The 19,450-nt window shown below is 31.7% G+C and overlaps 2 protein-coding genes across 2 annotated transcripts; both read left to right on the plus strand.

Moving 5' to 3' along the window:
- Positions 1-891: 891 nt before the first annotated feature.
- On the plus strand, positions 892-5,648 carry LOC126778273 (uncharacterized). Its single transcript, XM_050501765.1, has 3 exons — positions 892-1,041; positions 1,116-1,371; positions 4,778-5,648. Exons 1-3 carry the CDS (start codon positions 892-894, stop codon positions 5,098-5,100), a joined length of 729 nt encoding a protein of 242 aa, XP_050357722.1. The 3' UTR covers positions 5,101-5,648.
- Positions 5,649-17,629: 11,981 nt separating this feature from the next.
- On the plus strand, positions 17,630-19,450 carry LOC126778278 (uncharacterized). The gene is made up of 3 exons (XM_050501771.1): positions 17,630-17,764; positions 18,156-18,408; positions 19,131-19,450. Exons 1-3 carry the CDS (start codon positions 17,630-17,632, stop codon positions 19,448-19,450), a joined length of 708 nt encoding a protein of 235 aa, XP_050357728.1.

Genomic DNA, 19,450 nt, shown 5'->3' on the forward strand with positions numbered 1-19,450 from the left:
ATAAACAAAGTGGATATGTAGTTAAAATCGGCTATCTTGATGTGCTTAATTTGTCCCCACAATTCGTCTCCGGCTCGATGGTGAAGGTACGTGATTATACGGAAAGGTCTGCAGGATAACAGTTGGGTCATTTAGTGACTATTAATTTTTACTATATTTATATATACTTAATATAAATCTTAATTAAGTTTTTATTATGTATATTTATATATAGTATATAATATATGCTTACGCAAGAGCACTGTTTGTTTTAAAATGTTTGGAAAGCGTGGATGCGTTGATTAAAGTGTATGTGTGTGTAAAAACCATTGTTCATTTTCGTGAGAAAAAAGAAAATTAACTCTCTATTAAAATGAACAAGATACGGATGCACAGATAAATTATAATTATTTTAAATTATAAATTAGAAAAATGAAAGTGGAAAAATAACTTAACCTTAATTATATTAGTAAATACATGCCAAAACTTTTAAGTCAATTATTATTAACTAAAAATAGGTTTAATAATTATATATTTAATTAACCTTTATTATAATTTTTTCAAATATACATATTTTTTTAAATAACTAATAAACAAGTAAAATATAACATTGTACCTATTATCAAGATTACTCGCACTAACTTCATATGTGTGATTATGCGTTTAAAGTTGCAACCGTCATCTCACGCAAGTATCACGAATGATTAAAAAAAAAAAGCATCGATCGATTCCGAAATCCGTTCACGTCACCTCCGTACAGGCGTGTAACAATTTCGTACGCTCTAGTTTAATGCCGCCATCAAGTTCACTTTTGATGCGTCCGGCTACCAGTAGTGGGGTGAGATGTTTAAAACAGTCGGTCTATACGGCGTAGCAGCACTTGGTGTTAGCTTTCCGAAGGGGTGAATAAACATGAGGCGTATCACATTTGTCCTATTTCTCGTGGCGGCGGCCCGGGCTATGCCAGCCCTGGACAAAGATGCCAACGATCCCGGCTTAGTTGGCAGCGTCATTGGAGTCGTCAAGGAGTGCGTTGAAGGAGATGTGTCCTTGTGTCTCAAGGTGTGTTGGGGAACATTTAGTGAGAAGTGTTGTGTGTGTGTTAGTGATCTTACTAAGTATGCTTTTGCTTGCAGGAGAAGGCTTTGAAATATGTGGAGAACCTGTCGTCTGCTCGTGAGATGGATCTCGCTGAAGGTGTCACCCTCATAGGCAATGGGTCACCAAGGTCCGCGAGGGCTTACGAGCCCTTAGCTGACGAACCCAAGATCAGAGAAGCGCAAGTGGAATCGCGGCTCGTGGACTCCGCAGCTGACTTCCTCGAGAACCATGTCATCCAATTCCGCTTACCCTCATCAGCTGTTGAAGGCATGAAGCGTTCTCTCGAAGAAGGTACGTTTTAAATCAACAAAATATTTGCATAGTTATTCAAAATAATTCTTAAAAATTAACAAATTAAATTTAATAGTATTAAAAATTTAAGAATATGTAAAACAGTATATTTAGAAACATCTAAATTTTGAATATGATGCAACATTTCTTTCGATTCACGGTCAAACCATCACACGTGTTAAACACGCTAAAAAATTTAAATGTGATGCATTTTACTTCAGTCACTTTCGTTTTTTAAACACGATCTGACTATTACATGAACTCGGCACGAATGACGTAATAAAAGTAAAAAAGATTACGAAATAAAAGATTTAAAAATGAATAAAAGAAAGAATTACCGCACGAAGAAAGAATAAAAATAAAACGGATGTAGGTCGTGTTGCGGAGAAAAAAAGAAACGATTTATTAACTCGGTATACTTCTTCCAATCTTAAATAAATAGAGCAAAACTATGATCGTTTTTTGGTCAAGTAAGAAACGGGCTTAATTCTACACGAATATATAAATGATTAAATATTTATTATATTAAATAAAAATGCTATATAGCCTTCATTGTTTTAGTAAGCTGTTAATTTTTATGACAATTACGCGCAATATTAAAACAAATAAAATTCTGAAGTTTATAATTCGATTCCATTTGGAACAAATTTCAATAGTGATTAATACCTTTTTAAAATAGGAAAATATGTAATGTGAGTTCTTAAATAATATTTATATTCGATAAATTATAGCAGATGTGTTTTAAGGAACTCTAAGTACGCTGTTGATATTGTTAGGCCTTGACTTATAAAAGTTGATTCTCAATAGAATTTGCTGACACATCGAAGATAATTACACTTTTACTTTCATGGCTACACTTTGCATTATAAAAAATCAATTTAGTTTATTCTTCGTTGACTTTCATTAAAATTATTGATTATTGATTATGAAAGAATTATTATAGTATAAATCTCTAGCTGAAAACAGAGAATTATTTAATTGATAAGAAATAATTATATGATATAAAAATCGCTAAGTAAAACTGAAAGATAGATAAAAATTTTACTTTACTAATATTTGATGCAAAAACGCTAATCAAAACATAATAATTGCTCGCTAAATGTGTTTAATTATTAAAATTTAATTCAGTTAAACTAAATTTATTATTACAATAAAATCGTTATAGTTTGTTAGTGTGTTAATATTAGTATTTATTTTAACCATAACGATTTCAAATTAAAAAAAAGATTTAATATTAGATTCATTTAAAACCGAAGATTTATTGAAAATCGATTAAAATTTAATCGACGAGCTCACATCTTAACTTTACGTCATTTAAACTAGAGCTTTTTAATCGTGTATAGTTTGTATATGCGAATTATGAACATATAATATTTTTTGGAAGAGTCAGTAAACTAAAAAATTAACTTACTTATTATTAATAATAATTATTTAGACTTTTTGAGGTAAAAGAATACTTTTTTCACTTCGTAGCTAATTTTTGCTTCGGTAATTAAATCACATTTTCACACTGAATAATTAGACATGTTCTCGTAACAAAGTAAGCCAAAATCAAAATAAGGAACAGAAAGTTCACTATAAAAACGTTAATATTTTGTTTTGTGGTTATTTATCGAAAATAACTATTCAAATGAAATGTAACGAAAGCAAATATATAGCAATTTGACAGACGTAACCTACAAAGGATGTGTCATGTTAAATACAGGTGATGAATTTGAAAGATACACACATGGTACCATTATTAAGAATTCATTCATGCACTTGTAAACTGGTTCCATTACGCTTAACGGTAAAATGTTTATAGATAACATCAAATTTGAATTGAATATTGTATCATTTGAATTCATCGAATGATACATTAATGCCAATACACAATCAGTTAAATATTTGTTTTCACTGGACCGAATAAACATCACACACATACACCTTGTTTTAAAAATTAAAAATTATGAAAATATTAATATCTTTCTAAATTAGGTAAATATAAACCAATCTTCAAAAAATAAAAGTGATACAAAATCAAACGAATATCAGTTTCATATCAACGATAAAACTATTTCCTAAATATTTCATTCATAATATTGGCACAGCAGTTGTTGCATTTGTAACACATACCACGTACCAGACAACGTGATCACCATATTATTACGATTCCACATGACTAGGCCATGAAAGTGGTACATTCCTCCTACGGTCATTAGACGCTTCCGTTCAAAGTCCTTGGTTCAAGCTTTCATGAGAAAACCAGTTTCTTAGCGAGTCATCGAGAAATCGACCCATAACAGGCCACTCCCAGACTGTCTTCTTTAAAGAAAGTTGATCTGCCAGTCCGAATGGACAATTACGATGTTATACTTTGTTGAGATAATTTGTTCAGTGAATTTATCTGATACGAAATAGCGAAGGGAAAGATAAGAACATGAATAAGTTTTGAATATACCGGTCCATACAAATACATTTGTGGTTTTATTTTAAATGCTTCACTACTTTACTTTAATTTACTTTATTGTACACCACAAAGAGAAAAAATATATACAAAATATAGATACAGCCTAAATAAAAGTCGAGCCGAGATGGCCCAGTGGTAAGAACGCGTGAATCTTAACCGATGATCGTGGGTTCAAACCCGGGCAAGCACCACTGAATTTTCATGTGCTTAATTTGTGATTATAATTCATCTCGTGCTTTACGGTGAAGGAAAACATCGTGAGGAAACCTGCATGTGTCTAATTTCACTGAAATTCTGCCACATGTGTATTCCACCAACCCGCATTGGAGCAGCGTGGTGGAATAAGCTCCAAACCTTCTCCTCAAAAAGAGGAGAGGAGGCCTTTAGCCCAGCAGTGGGACATTCACAGGCTGTTACGGTGCGGTACGGCTAAATAAAAGTAGCATACAATTTTTCCGACCTTATCACTACATAGCGATCTCTTCCAGTCAACCAACTTCACTACTGAGTTTGTTACCGGTACTTCTCGACAGAACATTCATTCCGGACCGGTAGCTTTAGATTAAATAGAATTATGTTACATGATTCTAAAGTCCATTTTGATTTAAATGCGTAAAATTAATTGCAAATGGTTGAAATTAAATTGGTTTTATAATTGATGAAAGCTAATATTGTAATAGAAAATCAATTAATGAATAACATGTAGGACAATAATTTAGTAGGTTATACAAATGCAATAGACGCGAAAACTGGTATTTGAGGAATTTGTACGGGCCGGAGTCACTTTCGTTTAGATTTCACGAGAAAGCTTAGAATATTCTTGTAGGCATGACTCACATAATTGACCATAATACCTACATAATTGTTGTTATCATACAACCATTATTTTTTAATTTTAAGAAATACAATGCCACTATTGTTCATTTATCTTAAACTTATTTTTGTTTAAATTTACAGCTCGTGGCAAGAAAAAGAAGATTAAGCAGCTCCTTCCTCTTTTGGCCATTGCCAAGCTTAAGATTATGGCTTTGATCCCTCTCTTCCTCGGTATCATCGCCTTCGCTGCTGCCAAGGCCGTCCTCTTAGCCAAGATTTCCCTTCTTGTTGCCGGTATTATTGCCCTGAAGAAACTCCTCGCCAGCAAGCACCATGAGACCAGCTACGAAGTGGTTGCACACCCGCATCATGAAGAGCATTACGCCAGCAGTGGTCATGGATGGGGCAGATCAATTGACGAAGCCCAAAACTTGGCTTACTCTGGACACGTTAAATCAGATTAAGAAGTGAGGGATCTCGCGAGGCTTAATCCTAGACTCCCTATTCCTCAAGATATATACGAACGATGATTGAAGAATACAAAGCGTTGTGCTATTTATTGTTATTGTTAAGGATATTTATTGAGTATTTATTTAACGAAATCCCTTTGTAAGGGATGGTAATGAGTATTACTGTTGTTTTGTTTTCCCATAAACTTTGTTCTGAATTTGTATGATCCCTCTCATCTCTCGTTATACTACGTTAGTATATTTTTCACACCCTATACGGTATCCGTATTTGTGTACTTTGTTTTATACAAATTTTATTTTATATACGTAAATATTGCTAAGATATAATATATGCTATCATGTGATCTAGTCCTAGTCTTGTCTTCTTAGTCCTAATACTTAATTATCATTTCCAATGTATTGCATCATTTGCGTCATCTTATGTATTTTTATTAGTCTATTGTATAATATTGTAAATAATGTATATAATTATTTTTTATTTAATTTTTTTTACCGCCTCACCGCTGTAAATTAGGCCTCATTTTATGTTTATGTATTTGAATGTATTTGTTCCATATATTACTATATTTTCATTATGATTATTCATTACGTATCATTATGTATTATAGTTTATTTAAGTTCACATATTTTGTAATATTATTATCATTATTATTATTTTTTATCGTTATTTCACTTCATTACAGTATTTTAAATTATATTGTTTGTCAAATGATTCGTACAAATAAAGAACATTAATGTAACCGTTTGTTTAATTTAATAAATATAAGAAATAAAAGAACTATTTAAAAAATAAGTAATCACTTTAAGTATTTATAATGTTATTATTACGTATTCCACTAACCCTTCCGTTATTTAATGGGGAGTATTTAACATGTTTCCGGGAGACGCGTTAAAACACATCGCTTCCACTCCACGATAACAGTAACCGTGGCCTTAGCGGGAGCGGTTAATAAATCCTCGATAAATAACGTTAGTGCATCAGTAATTTTTAATAAAACATATCATGAGTTGTACATAAATACTTAGGTAATTCTGGTAACTTTCCTCGTTACGAATAAATAGATAATTCTTTAATAATTATTTATCAACTATAACTGTTAAACACATTATAAATAACACATTTATTTATAAACTCACAAACTTCCTAAATTAAGCTACCCTCGTATCTTAGGGACCGAGGCCTCCCCATATAGAGATTACTTTGATGATGTATTGTATAACACAATACGAATATTTTACAATTTCATAACCATACTCGTATTTTTTTAAAGCAAATGAATGAATGAAAGAGAATGATGGAATGAATCATTTCCTTGAATTACGCCACAAATAAAATATATTAGTATTATCTATATGTACCTTATCATCAAGTTTTATTGTTTAATACTGTCATATAGGTATTCATTTAAATAAAATTTATAAAACAAGAAATGAAATTAAAAAATCTATTATTTTATTTATAAAACCAATTAACAATAATGAGTTTTATTTAAATACACTAATTCACATTGCCACACATGCAACTGTATTTCATCTAATACACATCTAATTATTAGTCAATTAAACATGATTTTTTAGTTGTGTAAAGCCCAGGCAGGGTGTGAATCCTCAATCTTTGATTAAGATTCATTTGCTCTAACCACCGAACCATTTCGATTTTTGTCAAAGGTGTCATGTGCTTTTTTAATATGAAATCGACACAATATTTATGGTCATTTCATTCGTTTTTAATTTATATAATTTAATTCGTATCTGCGTTAAATTTGCTAGTAAAATAACTGTTATTTACCAGTTCGTTTCAGATCTGGGGTATTTTCTTTTTATAAGTGTAATAGTTTTTAATCTGACGATAAATAAGACACCGTTGAGTTGATAAAGAAATTTGAATTTAGAATTAAATATACATTGCTATAAATCTCAACAAAGTTATCCATAGAAACGCAAACTTTCATTCTCATAGACGATATACAACTTGAAGTTCGACCTATAGATCTATTGTGCTAGTATAAACTCGATACTCGACACAGAACACGATCGTCAAATGTCAGAAAGTGATAAGCGATATTGTCTATAATAATTATAATATTTAATGGATACACGCATCAAAATAGCGTATCAATGTACGTCGGTTTTAACATTTCACGAGTGAGATACGATATCAGTTTTGATAAAATAGCACTGCTGTATTGTAATGTATGTAAAGGTGTTAACTGAATTTATAAGAAATACATTAATATGTTTGTTTCTTTATTAAAATTAGATGCTTTCAATAAATAATTAAATTAAATTAAAAAAAAATATAGGTGGAGGTAAATAAATATATTTCGCTTAAAATATGCAATATGTGACCCAACATGCCAATAAGTGAAGCTACTCGATAATTATCCGACACGAAATTACGTGCGCCATCTATTTACATTGATGAGACTATTTCAAAAACCTTTATAAGAGTGTCAACAAATTATAAGTTTAAAATAAGTATAAGTACACACATAAGTTTCAACACAATTTGATAAACAAGCAATCATTTATATTTAATGTATATATACACACACTCATCGTGTTTATACTCTGTCTATTAAAATAATCAATGTTGATTATGATTAATGAACTATACAACGTAAAGTTTAAATTATAAAACAAAGAATTGTGCATATAATATGTTTATATTCATAATAATTACACCCAGACTCAGGACAAACAGACATGTTCATGCACACAAATGTCTGTCCTGGGTAGGAATCGAACCTACAACCTTCGGCGTGAAAGGTAAGTATCTACCAAACACGCCAACCGGCCCTAGAAGAATCACTATCCACCCAGTGCTTAACTTCATCAAATCGAACGAAATCGGCTGGCATTTGTTATTCGGACTATCAATACACAGCTGAAACTATAAAGCATATATAATATAGCTATATTAAAGTATTAAGCTTATTTCAATTAGATTGCTTAATGTTTTATTTTTATTTTAGGTAGCTTACATAATAAGTAATAAATATGGTAATTCTTTATCGTACACCAAATAAATTTAAAAATGGAATATAGAAAATAAACATTTACAAGAAGTTTATTGCTAAGACAAAGATCTCTCCCCTTTTTTAACTTTAAGACATAGATAAGGTAAGAGAAAATAAAGAAAGTAACGTGTACAAGTCATAAAACATATAGAAAGATATTAAAAAAATAATGAAGACACTGTTCTTATACATTAATATCGCTTTACCCAAGGCTTTACTCGTGTCATAATTCAGAATTGCTATCAAACAATTCTCCTTACTCTTTCTTTAAAAATGAATGAGATTTTCACTCAAACTTTCAACCCTTACCTACTACTTTAGTGGTAAAATATTCAAAAACCCTCGGTTAGTGCTATCTGACTGTGTAAAAGGAACCCGCATGCAAATTTTCATGGCGCTAGCCCCAATAGTTTAGGCTGTGCGTTGATATGTCATCATGACATGATATCAGTCGGTCATTTATTCTTTCACATATATAGACGATACCTATAAATAAAAAGTAAAAGTTCGTAAACTTGTAGCCAACATGTTAATTATGTAGTTATATTTTTACTACTATAGGCTACTACTACTGGTGGTAGGGCTTTGTGCAAGCTCGTCTGGGTAGGTACCACCCACTCATCAGATATTCTACCGCAAAACAGCAATACTTGATATTGTTGTGTTCCGGTTTGAAGGGTGAGTGAGCCAGTGTAATTACAGGCACAAGGGACATAAAATCTTAGTTCCCAAGGTTGGTGGCGCATTGGCTATAAGCGATGGTTGACATTTCTTAGAATGCCAATGTCTAAGGGCGTTTGGTGACCACTTACCATCAGGTGGCCCATATGCTCGTCCACCTTCCTATTCTATAAAAAAAAAAAGGCTTTTGATACTGTATTCAATACGTCTAACCGCAGCTTTAAGTGGGCGTGACGCACCTGTACATTACTTTTTTATAAAGGTAGGCGGACGTTTAAATGGGTCACTTGATACTAAGTGGTCACCACCGCCCATAGACATTGGCATTTTAAGAATAATAACCTACCTCTTATATCGCCAATATACCAGCAACTTAGGGAATCAAGGTTATATTCCTGACTCACTCTTCAAACCGGAATACAGCAATACTAAATATTGCTTTTATGCGGTAGAACATCTGACAAGTGGGTAGTATACCCAGACAAGCTCGCACAAAGGCCTACCCCCAAGTAAATAACTATTGTTTCTTGCAACAAGATACAGATTTATTTTTGAAATGAGCGAAAAATATTATAAGTGTGTCGGTTATACAGTAAATTATAGAACGGTGCTCAGTTGAACAAACAAATTCGTATTCTCAATAACTAGGAAACCAAACCACAGCTTTTGAAAATTTTGGACATTTTCAACATTATCTATATATATCTACGAAAATAATCCTACAATATAATGTACGGCTATACTCAGACAATAAATACATTGTTATCATTACAAAATTTCAAATTTGATCTCGATTCATTTATAAAATCATCTTGTATGTGTTTTTGAGAGTGAAGTGTATAGTATAGCAATGCGTCGTTGTGGGTTGAAGGCTTTATCATAACCGTTATTGTTATTGTTCAACTTGTGGAATATATAATTTTAATAATATATTCGTTTCTACAATATACAGCATGTAAAGTAAGTTTGTTCGTCGTGTTATTCAAATTTAATAAAAAGATAATTGGGATTTCGACGTACGAGTTGTATCATTATCATATCAATATATTTTATATTACCTACATGATACTTATATTAAAATATCCTTATGAGAGTCAGCAACGTTTCACTTTGTAACGTTACGTATAAAAACGTTGTGTTCAAATTAAACCTTGAAATTGTACTAATATCGCGTCGATGAGGTTTCACTTCTATAAAACATAATTCTAAGCAATAATAAATATTGGTAAATAAAAAAGCAGACAGTGAGAACCAAGTAAGAAGCTAGTCCAAACCTGTAGCATGCTTACTAGCTAAGTCACGCAACTTTCTTTGTTTGGGTGTCACGTTCACACAGTAACCGGAATAAGGTGCGTGTGCGCATCGTGCATTTTACTCCTACAAGATTTTGTCATGTTCGATGACCTAATAGTCGAAACCTACTTCGGTATTAAGTTACTTCATTTCACGATGTCTCATTGTATTAAGTTCTTCATATTAATACATTTGTTTTGGTTTTAATTTGTTACTCATTATATTTTTTAGTGTCATTTACATACAGGCCTAATAAGGGTTTGACAAAGAGGTTGAATATATGTCTTTTAATTTTATATTATTTAATAAGCAATTAAATTTAATACTACAATTTCAGTTTTTTTTTTTTTTGAAAATACAGATCTTTCCTAACAATATAAAATTTTAATTAAATTTTTCAAATTTAGAGTCATTTTAAAGTTTTACGTAATGATTTAATTAAAAAGAAACTCCGTGGAATTTATAATTTTTTTTTTCATATTGTATAATCTTTGCACATATTTTGAATAACTTTTCACTTTGAAGTTTATTCGTAATACAGTTTATATAATTTGAACACACGAATAATTATAATAGATTTTTGCGTAAATTGGTAGGTAGACTGGCAAGTGGGCCACGTAATGTGGGTGTAACAGGGTGCAACAGTATGAGGTGACTACCGCCCATAGACATCGTCATTGTAAGAAATATTAACCATCCCTTACATCTCCAATGTGCCACCAAGCCGTTGAACCATAATGTTATTCCTCTTGAAATAATAATAATAATATTACTGCTTTGTAGTACTACCCAGACTGGCTTGGACAAAGCCCTGCCAAATATTAAATATATAATTTTATATTATGATATATACATGGTTTATTATGTATTTTTTTATAGAATAGGAAAGCGGACGAGGATATGGGCCACCTGATGGTAAGTGGTCACCAAACGCCCTTAGACATTAGCATTGTAAGAAATGTCAACCATCGCTTACATAACCAATGCGCCACCAACTTTGGGAACTAAGATTTTATGTCCCTTGTGCCAGTAATTACACTGGCTCACTCACCCTTCAAAACGGAACACAACAATAACAATTACTGCTGTTTTGCGGTAGAATATCTGATGAGTGGGTTTGTGTCAGGTGGGCTTTGTGCAAGCTCACCTGGGTAGGTACCACCTACTCGTCGATATTCTACCGCAAAACAGCAGTACTTGGTATTATTGTGTTCCAGTTTGAAGGGTGAGTGAGCCAGTGTAATTACAGGCACAAGGGACATAAAATATTAGGTTCCAAGGTTGGTGGCGCATTGGTTATGTAAGCGATGGTTAGCATTTCTTACAATGCCAATGTCTATAAGCGTTGGTGACCACTTACCATCAGGTGGCCCATATGCTCGTTCGCCTTCCTATTATATAAAAAAACATATACCTTAATAGTTGAGCTTTTAGTTTTTTTTTCCAGTTCATTGGTGCTTGCCCGATTATAACCGAGAATCGTTGGGATAGATTTACGTATTCTAGCCACTTAACCATAAGGCTTTTAGAGACTAAGAGTTGAATTATAAATTGTTTCGATTAAGCTTACAAATTTCCCGAAAATTATAAGAGGAAAAAATAACGAAATAACTTAATGACAAATTATTTTAGAGGATAAATAGTTAAACCAAAAGTTATTATGCCTTTAATTTGTCTTTGCAACAGCAAATAAATTACACGCTTGTGTATTTAATTCAAAGAGCTCTTTATCCCCTTAAGGAGAACAATATTGAACCAAATGTGCCACGCTTCATTTAAATTTCATGGATATATATGGATTTCTATAGAGATTTCCTCAGGATAGTTTCACAATAGAGCAAAGGAATTTGAAGAAATCTTCGGTGAAAATCCAATTGGCTATTGGGGTATCTATCTCTCTTTTTGTTATAAAAATTTTAGGGCTGCTGAAAAGTTTACAGGAAGTCATAAAATATTAACGTACAATAAAAAAATTTGTTTTTTTATAGTATAGGTAGGTGGTCGAGCATATAGGCCTGATGGTACGAGGCCACCAACGCCCATAGACATTAGAACGGTAATAAATTTTAACCATTGCTTTCATCGCCAAAGCTCACCAACATTGGGAACTAAGATGTTATGTCCCTTGTGCCTGTAATTACACTGGCTCACTCACCCTTCAAACCGGAACACAACAATACCAAGTAACTGCTGTTTTGCGTTAGAATATTTGATGAGTGGGTGGTACCTACCCAGACGAGCTTGCACAAAGCCCTACCACTAGTAAAGTGTCCACTTAAGTTTTTATATTTCTATTCTATAGCTAGTATCAGTATTTGAAGTGTATTATGTAATTAATCATACTATGGGGATGTTATCTAAGTGTTGTAAAGTTATTCTACTCGATACACCCTTAAGGGAAACTTTTCTCAGACATCCTGTACATCATTAATTTGTGAAAACCGCTTTTATATTCTACCAGCGGCTTTTACTCTTCTGCCAAGTATCTAGAAAATAGAACATATTTACTCGATTCTATTCCTTAATGTTAATTAAATAAGATCGTTTTTCGTTTCAATGTGTTAAAAATCTTTGAATATGGATAATGAACTCTCTCCGAATAGAATGTAATTGTTTGTCACTTGTCAATGTATGAAACAGCAATTGTGCTGTATAATGTTATATTTACATATGACAGAAGTCGATGATATCCCAAAATTGTACAATCAATAATAAACTATATCACAATAGATTTAAATATCAAAATTGCTTATAACAATCAAGAGCTATCAGTATATTTAAATGCTGGACATTTAAGACTAAAATAAAGTATAATGTAAAGCTTATTTAACAACAAATCTACTTGAGTTAAACCCTATTCTCATTATTAAGACATAAAAAAACCATAAAGATATTCCATAAAAATATTAATTGTTAATTAACCAAACATCGCTTATTTAAAAAACAAAATAGAGAAAATTCAAAAACAAATTTAAAATAGACGCAGCATAAAATTATACACTATAATGGTTAAACATAACTATTCATTTAAACAAAGAGAGATCACAAAAGTTAAGTGAAAACAAAAGTATGTAACGGTTAGCCAAAGCACCGAGTACAGCGCAAACGAACGACATAATGTCCTTCACGTCTCCTTATAATGTTACATGCTATTGCTTATGTATTCTATATTTGAATTTAATTTCCACTTTTAAATTTCATGTTGAAATATAATTAGTATTTTAAAATAATATTTAGGCGCGACTTGGTATTGAAAATAATTATATATAATAATCAATTGGTTATATCTTGCTTTTCTTCTAAAACTAATTCAAGCAGTATTACAAAACCAGGAACTGTATATGACTTTATATGGAAATACTGTGTTATTATTTAATATATTTATACTCAGTTATAGTGCTTTAATATAATTATGTATTTACGCAGTATTTCGTTTTTCGAGCATATTTCAACATTTCTCATCAATTTTAACTTATTAATTTATAATTTAGAAAAGCAGACAAGCAGATGAGACACCTAAGCCAGGTTCCATGTTACGTATTATATGTTACACCCCTTTTACCTTTAATTACACAGGCTCACTAAGCACCCAAACCAAAACACCGGGTCCTCAGGTTGGCGGTGAATTGGCGATGTAAGAGATTTGGGCGCTGATTACCGCTCACCATCGGGTGATCCACTTGCCAGTATACCTATTATAATAAAAAAAAAAGAAAGAAAACAACGAAGCTAATTTATTTTTATAAAGAATTTTATAACCAATGAATATTAAAATAAAAACAACTAACATACTATATGTAGTGAAACATTGAAACAGACGCGTTTCACTCAAACGTTACATTCTAAAGTGACACTCATATTTATTTTATTTTATTTATTTATTTTTTTTTTTTTATAGAATAGGAAGGTGGACGAGCATATGGGCCACCTGATGGTAAGCGGTCACCAAACGCCCTTAGACATTGGCATTCTAAGAAATGTCAACCATCGCTTATAGCCAATGCGCCACCAACCTTGAGAACTAAGATTTTATGTCCCTTGTGCCTGTAATTACACTGGCTCACTCACCCTTCAAACCGGAACACAACAATATCAAGTATTGCTGTTTTGCGGTAGAATATCTGATGAGTGGGTGGTACCTACCCAGACGAGCTTGCACAAAGCCCTACCACCAGTGAATTTATTTATTTGGGAAACATACAGCATAATATAATACATAAATTTTAGTAACAAAATAAATTTCACTTAAGCCAACAAAGTTTCCACTTATACAAACAAACATTGAGTGAACCTAACGATAACAAGTTATTTAACAATTTATTAAGATATATGAATAAAGTATTAAAAATAATTTAAAACAGAAAAAAAAAACGATAAGTATATTACTGACAAATACAGTTTCTTAGAGCTTCTTTGAACTTAAATAAATTTTCGTTAAATATATCTACACTAGTGTAGCGTTTATTATGATTGTCACATGCTCTTACTAAAAAGCGATTTTTAGCATAGTTCGTTCTACACATTGGGACATAAAAGGTATGTTTTGAACGGGCAATGGAATGTGAGCACTTATATTCGAATATATATTAAATAAATTATTGAATCTCGGCTGAATAAATTATTTAAAATATTGAATAAATTATTGAATAATCACAAACGATTAAAGATAATATAATATTATCGTATATCGTATTTATTATTACGTATACATAGTACGAGTATGTTATGCTCGTCTGTGCTGACCGTAGATGGTCAAGAAGTTGAAAATTACATAATTGGATCGTTTGAATTCATGTTCTATACGATTCTTGTATACAATACTTTCGCTGAATAAGTTTTGCCTTCAAATAGTCTCATAACATTTTTCTCTGGCATACAAATCGTCAATAAACATTGTATCTACAACAAACTGCCGAATTATTGATGGCGTTTGGAAAGTAATGAAATTATACGGTGTCGTAATAAATTATCACCTTCAAAAAGTCATTTTGCAATCTATGGTTGGATATAATGAAAATGTTTATAGATATAAGATAATGAAGAAATTACAAGAAAATACAAGAATATTAAATTACAAGAATATTAGTAGATTTTTTTATTCATTTTCTTATAAAAACACAAACTTATGTATTTAAAGTCTACACCTTCTACATTGTTTTTGATTTGAGCGAATTAAAAAATACATACACTTCAAAGCATTACAAACAAAAAAAAAAGTAATTTGTTCCTGGATCAAAAGTCTAATTAGAAAACTGTGTGAAAATAATAGAAAGCTTGTAAGCCAAAATATGCTATGAAATGATGACTTTATACTTTAGACTTTATTATAACCATTGTTCTGATATTTTGCACTCACAACCTCTTACTGAAACGTAATGTAATTTATTATTCTTCATTTTGAGAATAATTTTGTAATCCTTACTTCCAAAACATTTTGGAAATAATATTTATACCTGTGTATTTGGAACTAAGAGTAATACTGAAACAGCATTTTAAAACAAAAAAGTTCCTCTTTTCGCCTCCACAGGACAGAACCCTATTCAACGTGGAATTGCCGCTAGCATTCTTCTCACCATTCAACGCCATTTAACTATTTTAGTATGTACTCATTTGAGTCTTCAATGTATATAATTTATATATAAATACATATAATAGATAAATAATAACAATAAAATATAATGACAGTAAAAATTCTAATAAACTGAATTTCTGGAACAGCAGGAATGACGGATAAAAAATATATTTGCCAAATCTATGTAAAAAAAAAAAAAAACGAATACTAGATGATATTGTCAGCTACACCAAAAGTAAGTACATTATCTTAGCACAAGTAGCACTTAGTTTTTAAGTTGGTTAAAATAAATTGTAAAATTTGATCCACACGGACTTGCAAGTAACAGGTGAAGTTAAAAAAAAGCTTGTATTCCACTAATATTGCATAATATATAATAGGCAACAGTAACGAACAGATTATAATTATGATGATACCCCGTTAAAAAGACGGTCCTGTGTCATCCAAGAAGCTACCATTGTTTCTTTGAATAACTATTTATAGACATATCTTGTCTTATCCTTATATTTTTACAATTTTATCAAAACCGTTTTAATAATTACTTATTAAAATATCCGTAGAAGTTTCTACGCTATTCAATTAAAAGCACATACTTTAATAACTTCAAAAGAACTCTTGAATTTATAAGATTAAATGCTACCGAATTATTAGCTAATTGTAGAAAATTTTACACTGTATATCTATATTTATCTTAAACTTATATTTATCTTATTTAGCACGTGTATTGGACCTGTTACTTCATCAGCCCACTAACAAAGCTTTTGACGTTTAGCGCAAGAATAAGTGATGTGTGGTTGATATGATCTATCTTACATAAAATTTGTTTGAACCTTGTTTCGAAATAAATTCCATTTTTAAAATTAATATAATGTACATTGAAAGCCAAGATTAAGTAAACATTCAATGATATAACTCATAACAGATTTTGAATTGAGAACACACGGTAACTTTCGTAGTGATTAACATTTGAACTTATGACCTTTGCGTTTAAAATTAAAGTGCATTGACCTCAGATGGTCATCTAAACGTAAAAGAAAAAGTTCTTCTCTTACGAACAGTTCACACAATACAACAAAGCAATTTGGGATAAGCGAGCCGTCCCCAATTAAACTGAAGTTAAAACTCAATTATCGAGTTCCCTTGATTCTTATTTCCCGTTTGATTTACAAAGAAAAATGAACTTTATAATTTATAATTGAATTGATATAATTAATATTCAATTACTAGTCCAATCCAGTGCGATCTGGATTAATCCAGAACTTAAAGCAACATGTAATATACCAAAGGAAAAAATGTTTATGTCTTTTTTATACTTTTGAAACAAGTATGTTCCGTCCAACAGCTGTTATTATGTATTCAGTTATTAAAATATTAATTAAATACAAAATAATTATTAAATACTAAATTAAAGAGAAGAAGATGTATACATGCTTAAAATAGACATCAAAAACAAAATAATTATTAATCTGTGCGATTAAGAAAACAATTTATATGGTTTGAATTGCCAGTGATTATCGAGGAATGAAATATTTAAAACGATAATCTTTTAGTTGATTTGTTATTTTCATTATATTAAAACTGTTTAATAATTATGTAAATAATACCTTATATTTATTTTGTTAATGATATAATCATAATTATTATTTTCTCTTATCTGTTAAAAATCAATTTATTGTTATAACGTTTATTTTAACATTAAATCGCCAAATATTTACAATAATAATATATTAAATAAAGTGTTAATAGCGTATTAAATGAATCAAATATTTTTTTACGTTAGTAAGATTTCGTACGTATTCATACGATGCCCCAAAAATCAACATAGCGTTATCCATTACGCTGTGTCAACGCCAAAGTTTATTTCATCACACGAGACATATGAACCGTAGGGGGGGGGCACCGCCATAAAACAACCGTTGGTACAGGAAACTTTGACAATTGAACATTGAGTGTAAAGATGAAAGCATTCATCGTAGTGTGCTTAGCGGCGGTCGCGGCGGCGATGCCGACGTCCAAAGAAGATGGGGGCATGGAGAAGTTCATCTCGACGCTGAGGGATTGCGTTGAAACTGACACGATGCTGTGCCTTAAGGTGTGTGAAGTGTAGTGATGTGATGTGATGTGTTAATTTGTGTTGAGATTCAGAATTTAACGGTTCATCGGAATTGTTGGATATTCTAGGCATACATAAATTATAAATTAGATTTTTGGACGCAACCTGTCCAATAAAACGAATAAAAAAAAGTACACATAAATTTGTGGTTATCAAATATTTATAAAAAAAATGTTCTGTAAATAGACATAGCTTAAAAAATAATAACACATAAATAAATATCCTAATTTAATGATTAGCAAAGAAACATAAAATCACGTGTTAAAAGATATTGGTATTATAACCAGCGAAAAAAGGATAACCTATATATAAAAAAATACGTTTACTCACTACTTATTAGTTAATATAAATATTTCTTCTCAATTTCCAGGAAAAAGCGATGAAGTTCACCGAAAACCTTGCTGTAGCCAAGGACCTTAGCCTTGTAGATGGAATCACCTTCGCTAGAACCGGTTCTCCACGATCAGCTCGCAGCTACGACCCCTTGCCTGATGACCCAAAAACCAGAGAACTCCAAGTAGAAGAGAGGATCATGGACAATGTCCTTGATTTCCTGGACAGCCATGCCCTGCAACTGAGAATGCCAAAATCCTTCACAGAAGATAACTCAGTTGAAGAGGAAGGTGAGGAAAAATCGCTATTGTTCTTTAGTTATCGTATTTTTTTATTCTTATGAGAATTTCAAAACTGTTAAGTTAACAATAACGTGAAATTAAAACAATTAACTAAAATACCTACTTTTACAATACAGTGAACACACTGAATTAATTTAAATTGTAAATACCGTAGCGAATTAAAATAAGACTTGAATACTAAATTTTACAAACAGCTTCTTCATTAAAATGTTTAATTATTTTAATGATATCAATCCTTCGAATCAAATTAATTGAGCAGTTTCTAATAAAACCACATTCCATGACACTTAGATGTTACTTAAAAAAAAAAAAAAAACTAGATCATCGGTTGATTTGGTGTATTCAGATATTCAAGCACTAATTTTTTTTTTTTTTTTTTTTTTTTTTTTATAGAAAAGGAAGGCGGACGAGCATATGGGCCACCTGATGGTAAGTGGTCACCAACGCTCTTAGACATTGGCATTGTAAGAAATGTCAACCATCGCTTACATATCCAATGCGCCACCAACCTTGGGAACTAAGATTTTATGTCCCTTGTGCCTGTAATTACACTGGCTCACTCACCCTTCAAACCGGAACACAACAATATCAAGTATTGCTGTTTTGCGGTAGAATATCTGATGAGTGGGTGGTACCTACCCAGACGAGCTTGCACAAAGCCCTACCACCAGTAAAAAAATTAAATTATGTCTTTCTTTTCAATTTCCTAGGTCGTGGCAAGAAGAAGAAGAAGCTGAAGAAACTCCTTCCCATCCTCGCCCTCATCAAATTGAAGCTTGCTGCACTTGTACCCTTGTTCCTCGGTATCATTGCCTTCGCAGTATTCAAGGCATACCTTCTAGGAAAGCTCGCTTTCATCGCAGCAGCATTCGGAGCCCTGAAGAAGCTTCTAGAATCTAAATCAAAGAGCGGCGGTGGTGGCTGGTCTGAGCCAGCTCATGAAGAACACGGCTGGGACAACGGCGGCGGCTGGGGAAGATCCCAAGACGCTCAAAGTATGGCCTACGCCGCACACATCAAACAGGCGTAA

Source organism: Nymphalis io, chromosome 25 (genome assembly GCF_905147045.1).
Source record: "Nymphalis io chromosome 25, ilAglIoxx1.1, whole genome shotgun sequence".
Taxonomy (NCBI): Eukaryota; Metazoa; Arthropoda; class Insecta; order Lepidoptera; family Nymphalidae; genus Nymphalis; species Nymphalis io.

Bases quoted from the DNA above. Each gene is read 5' to 3' on its own strand.
- LOC126778273 (XM_050501765.1), top strand. From the start codon at position 892: ATGAGGCGTATCACATTTGTCCTATTTCTCGTGGCGGCGGCCCGGGCT. The intron at 1,042-1,115 runs GTGTGTTGGGGA...TTTTGCTTGCAG, and splicing joins ATGTGTCCTTGTGTCTCAAG to GAGAAGGCTTTGAAATATGT. The intron at 1,372-4,777 runs GTACGTTTTAAA...TTAAATTTACAG, and splicing joins GAAGCGTTCTCTCGAAGAAG to CTCGTGGCAAGAAAAAGAAG.
- LOC126778278 (XM_050501771.1), top strand. From the start codon at position 17,630: ATGAAAGCATTCATCGTAGTGTGCTTAGCGGCGGTCGCGGCGGCGATG. The intron at 17,765-18,155 runs GTGTGTGAAGTG...CTCAATTTCCAG, and splicing joins ACACGATGCTGTGCCTTAAG to GAAAAAGCGATGAAGTTCAC. The intron at 18,409-19,130 runs GTGAGGAAAAAT...TCAATTTCCTAG, and splicing joins TAACTCAGTTGAAGAGGAAG to GTCGTGGCAAGAAGAAGAAG.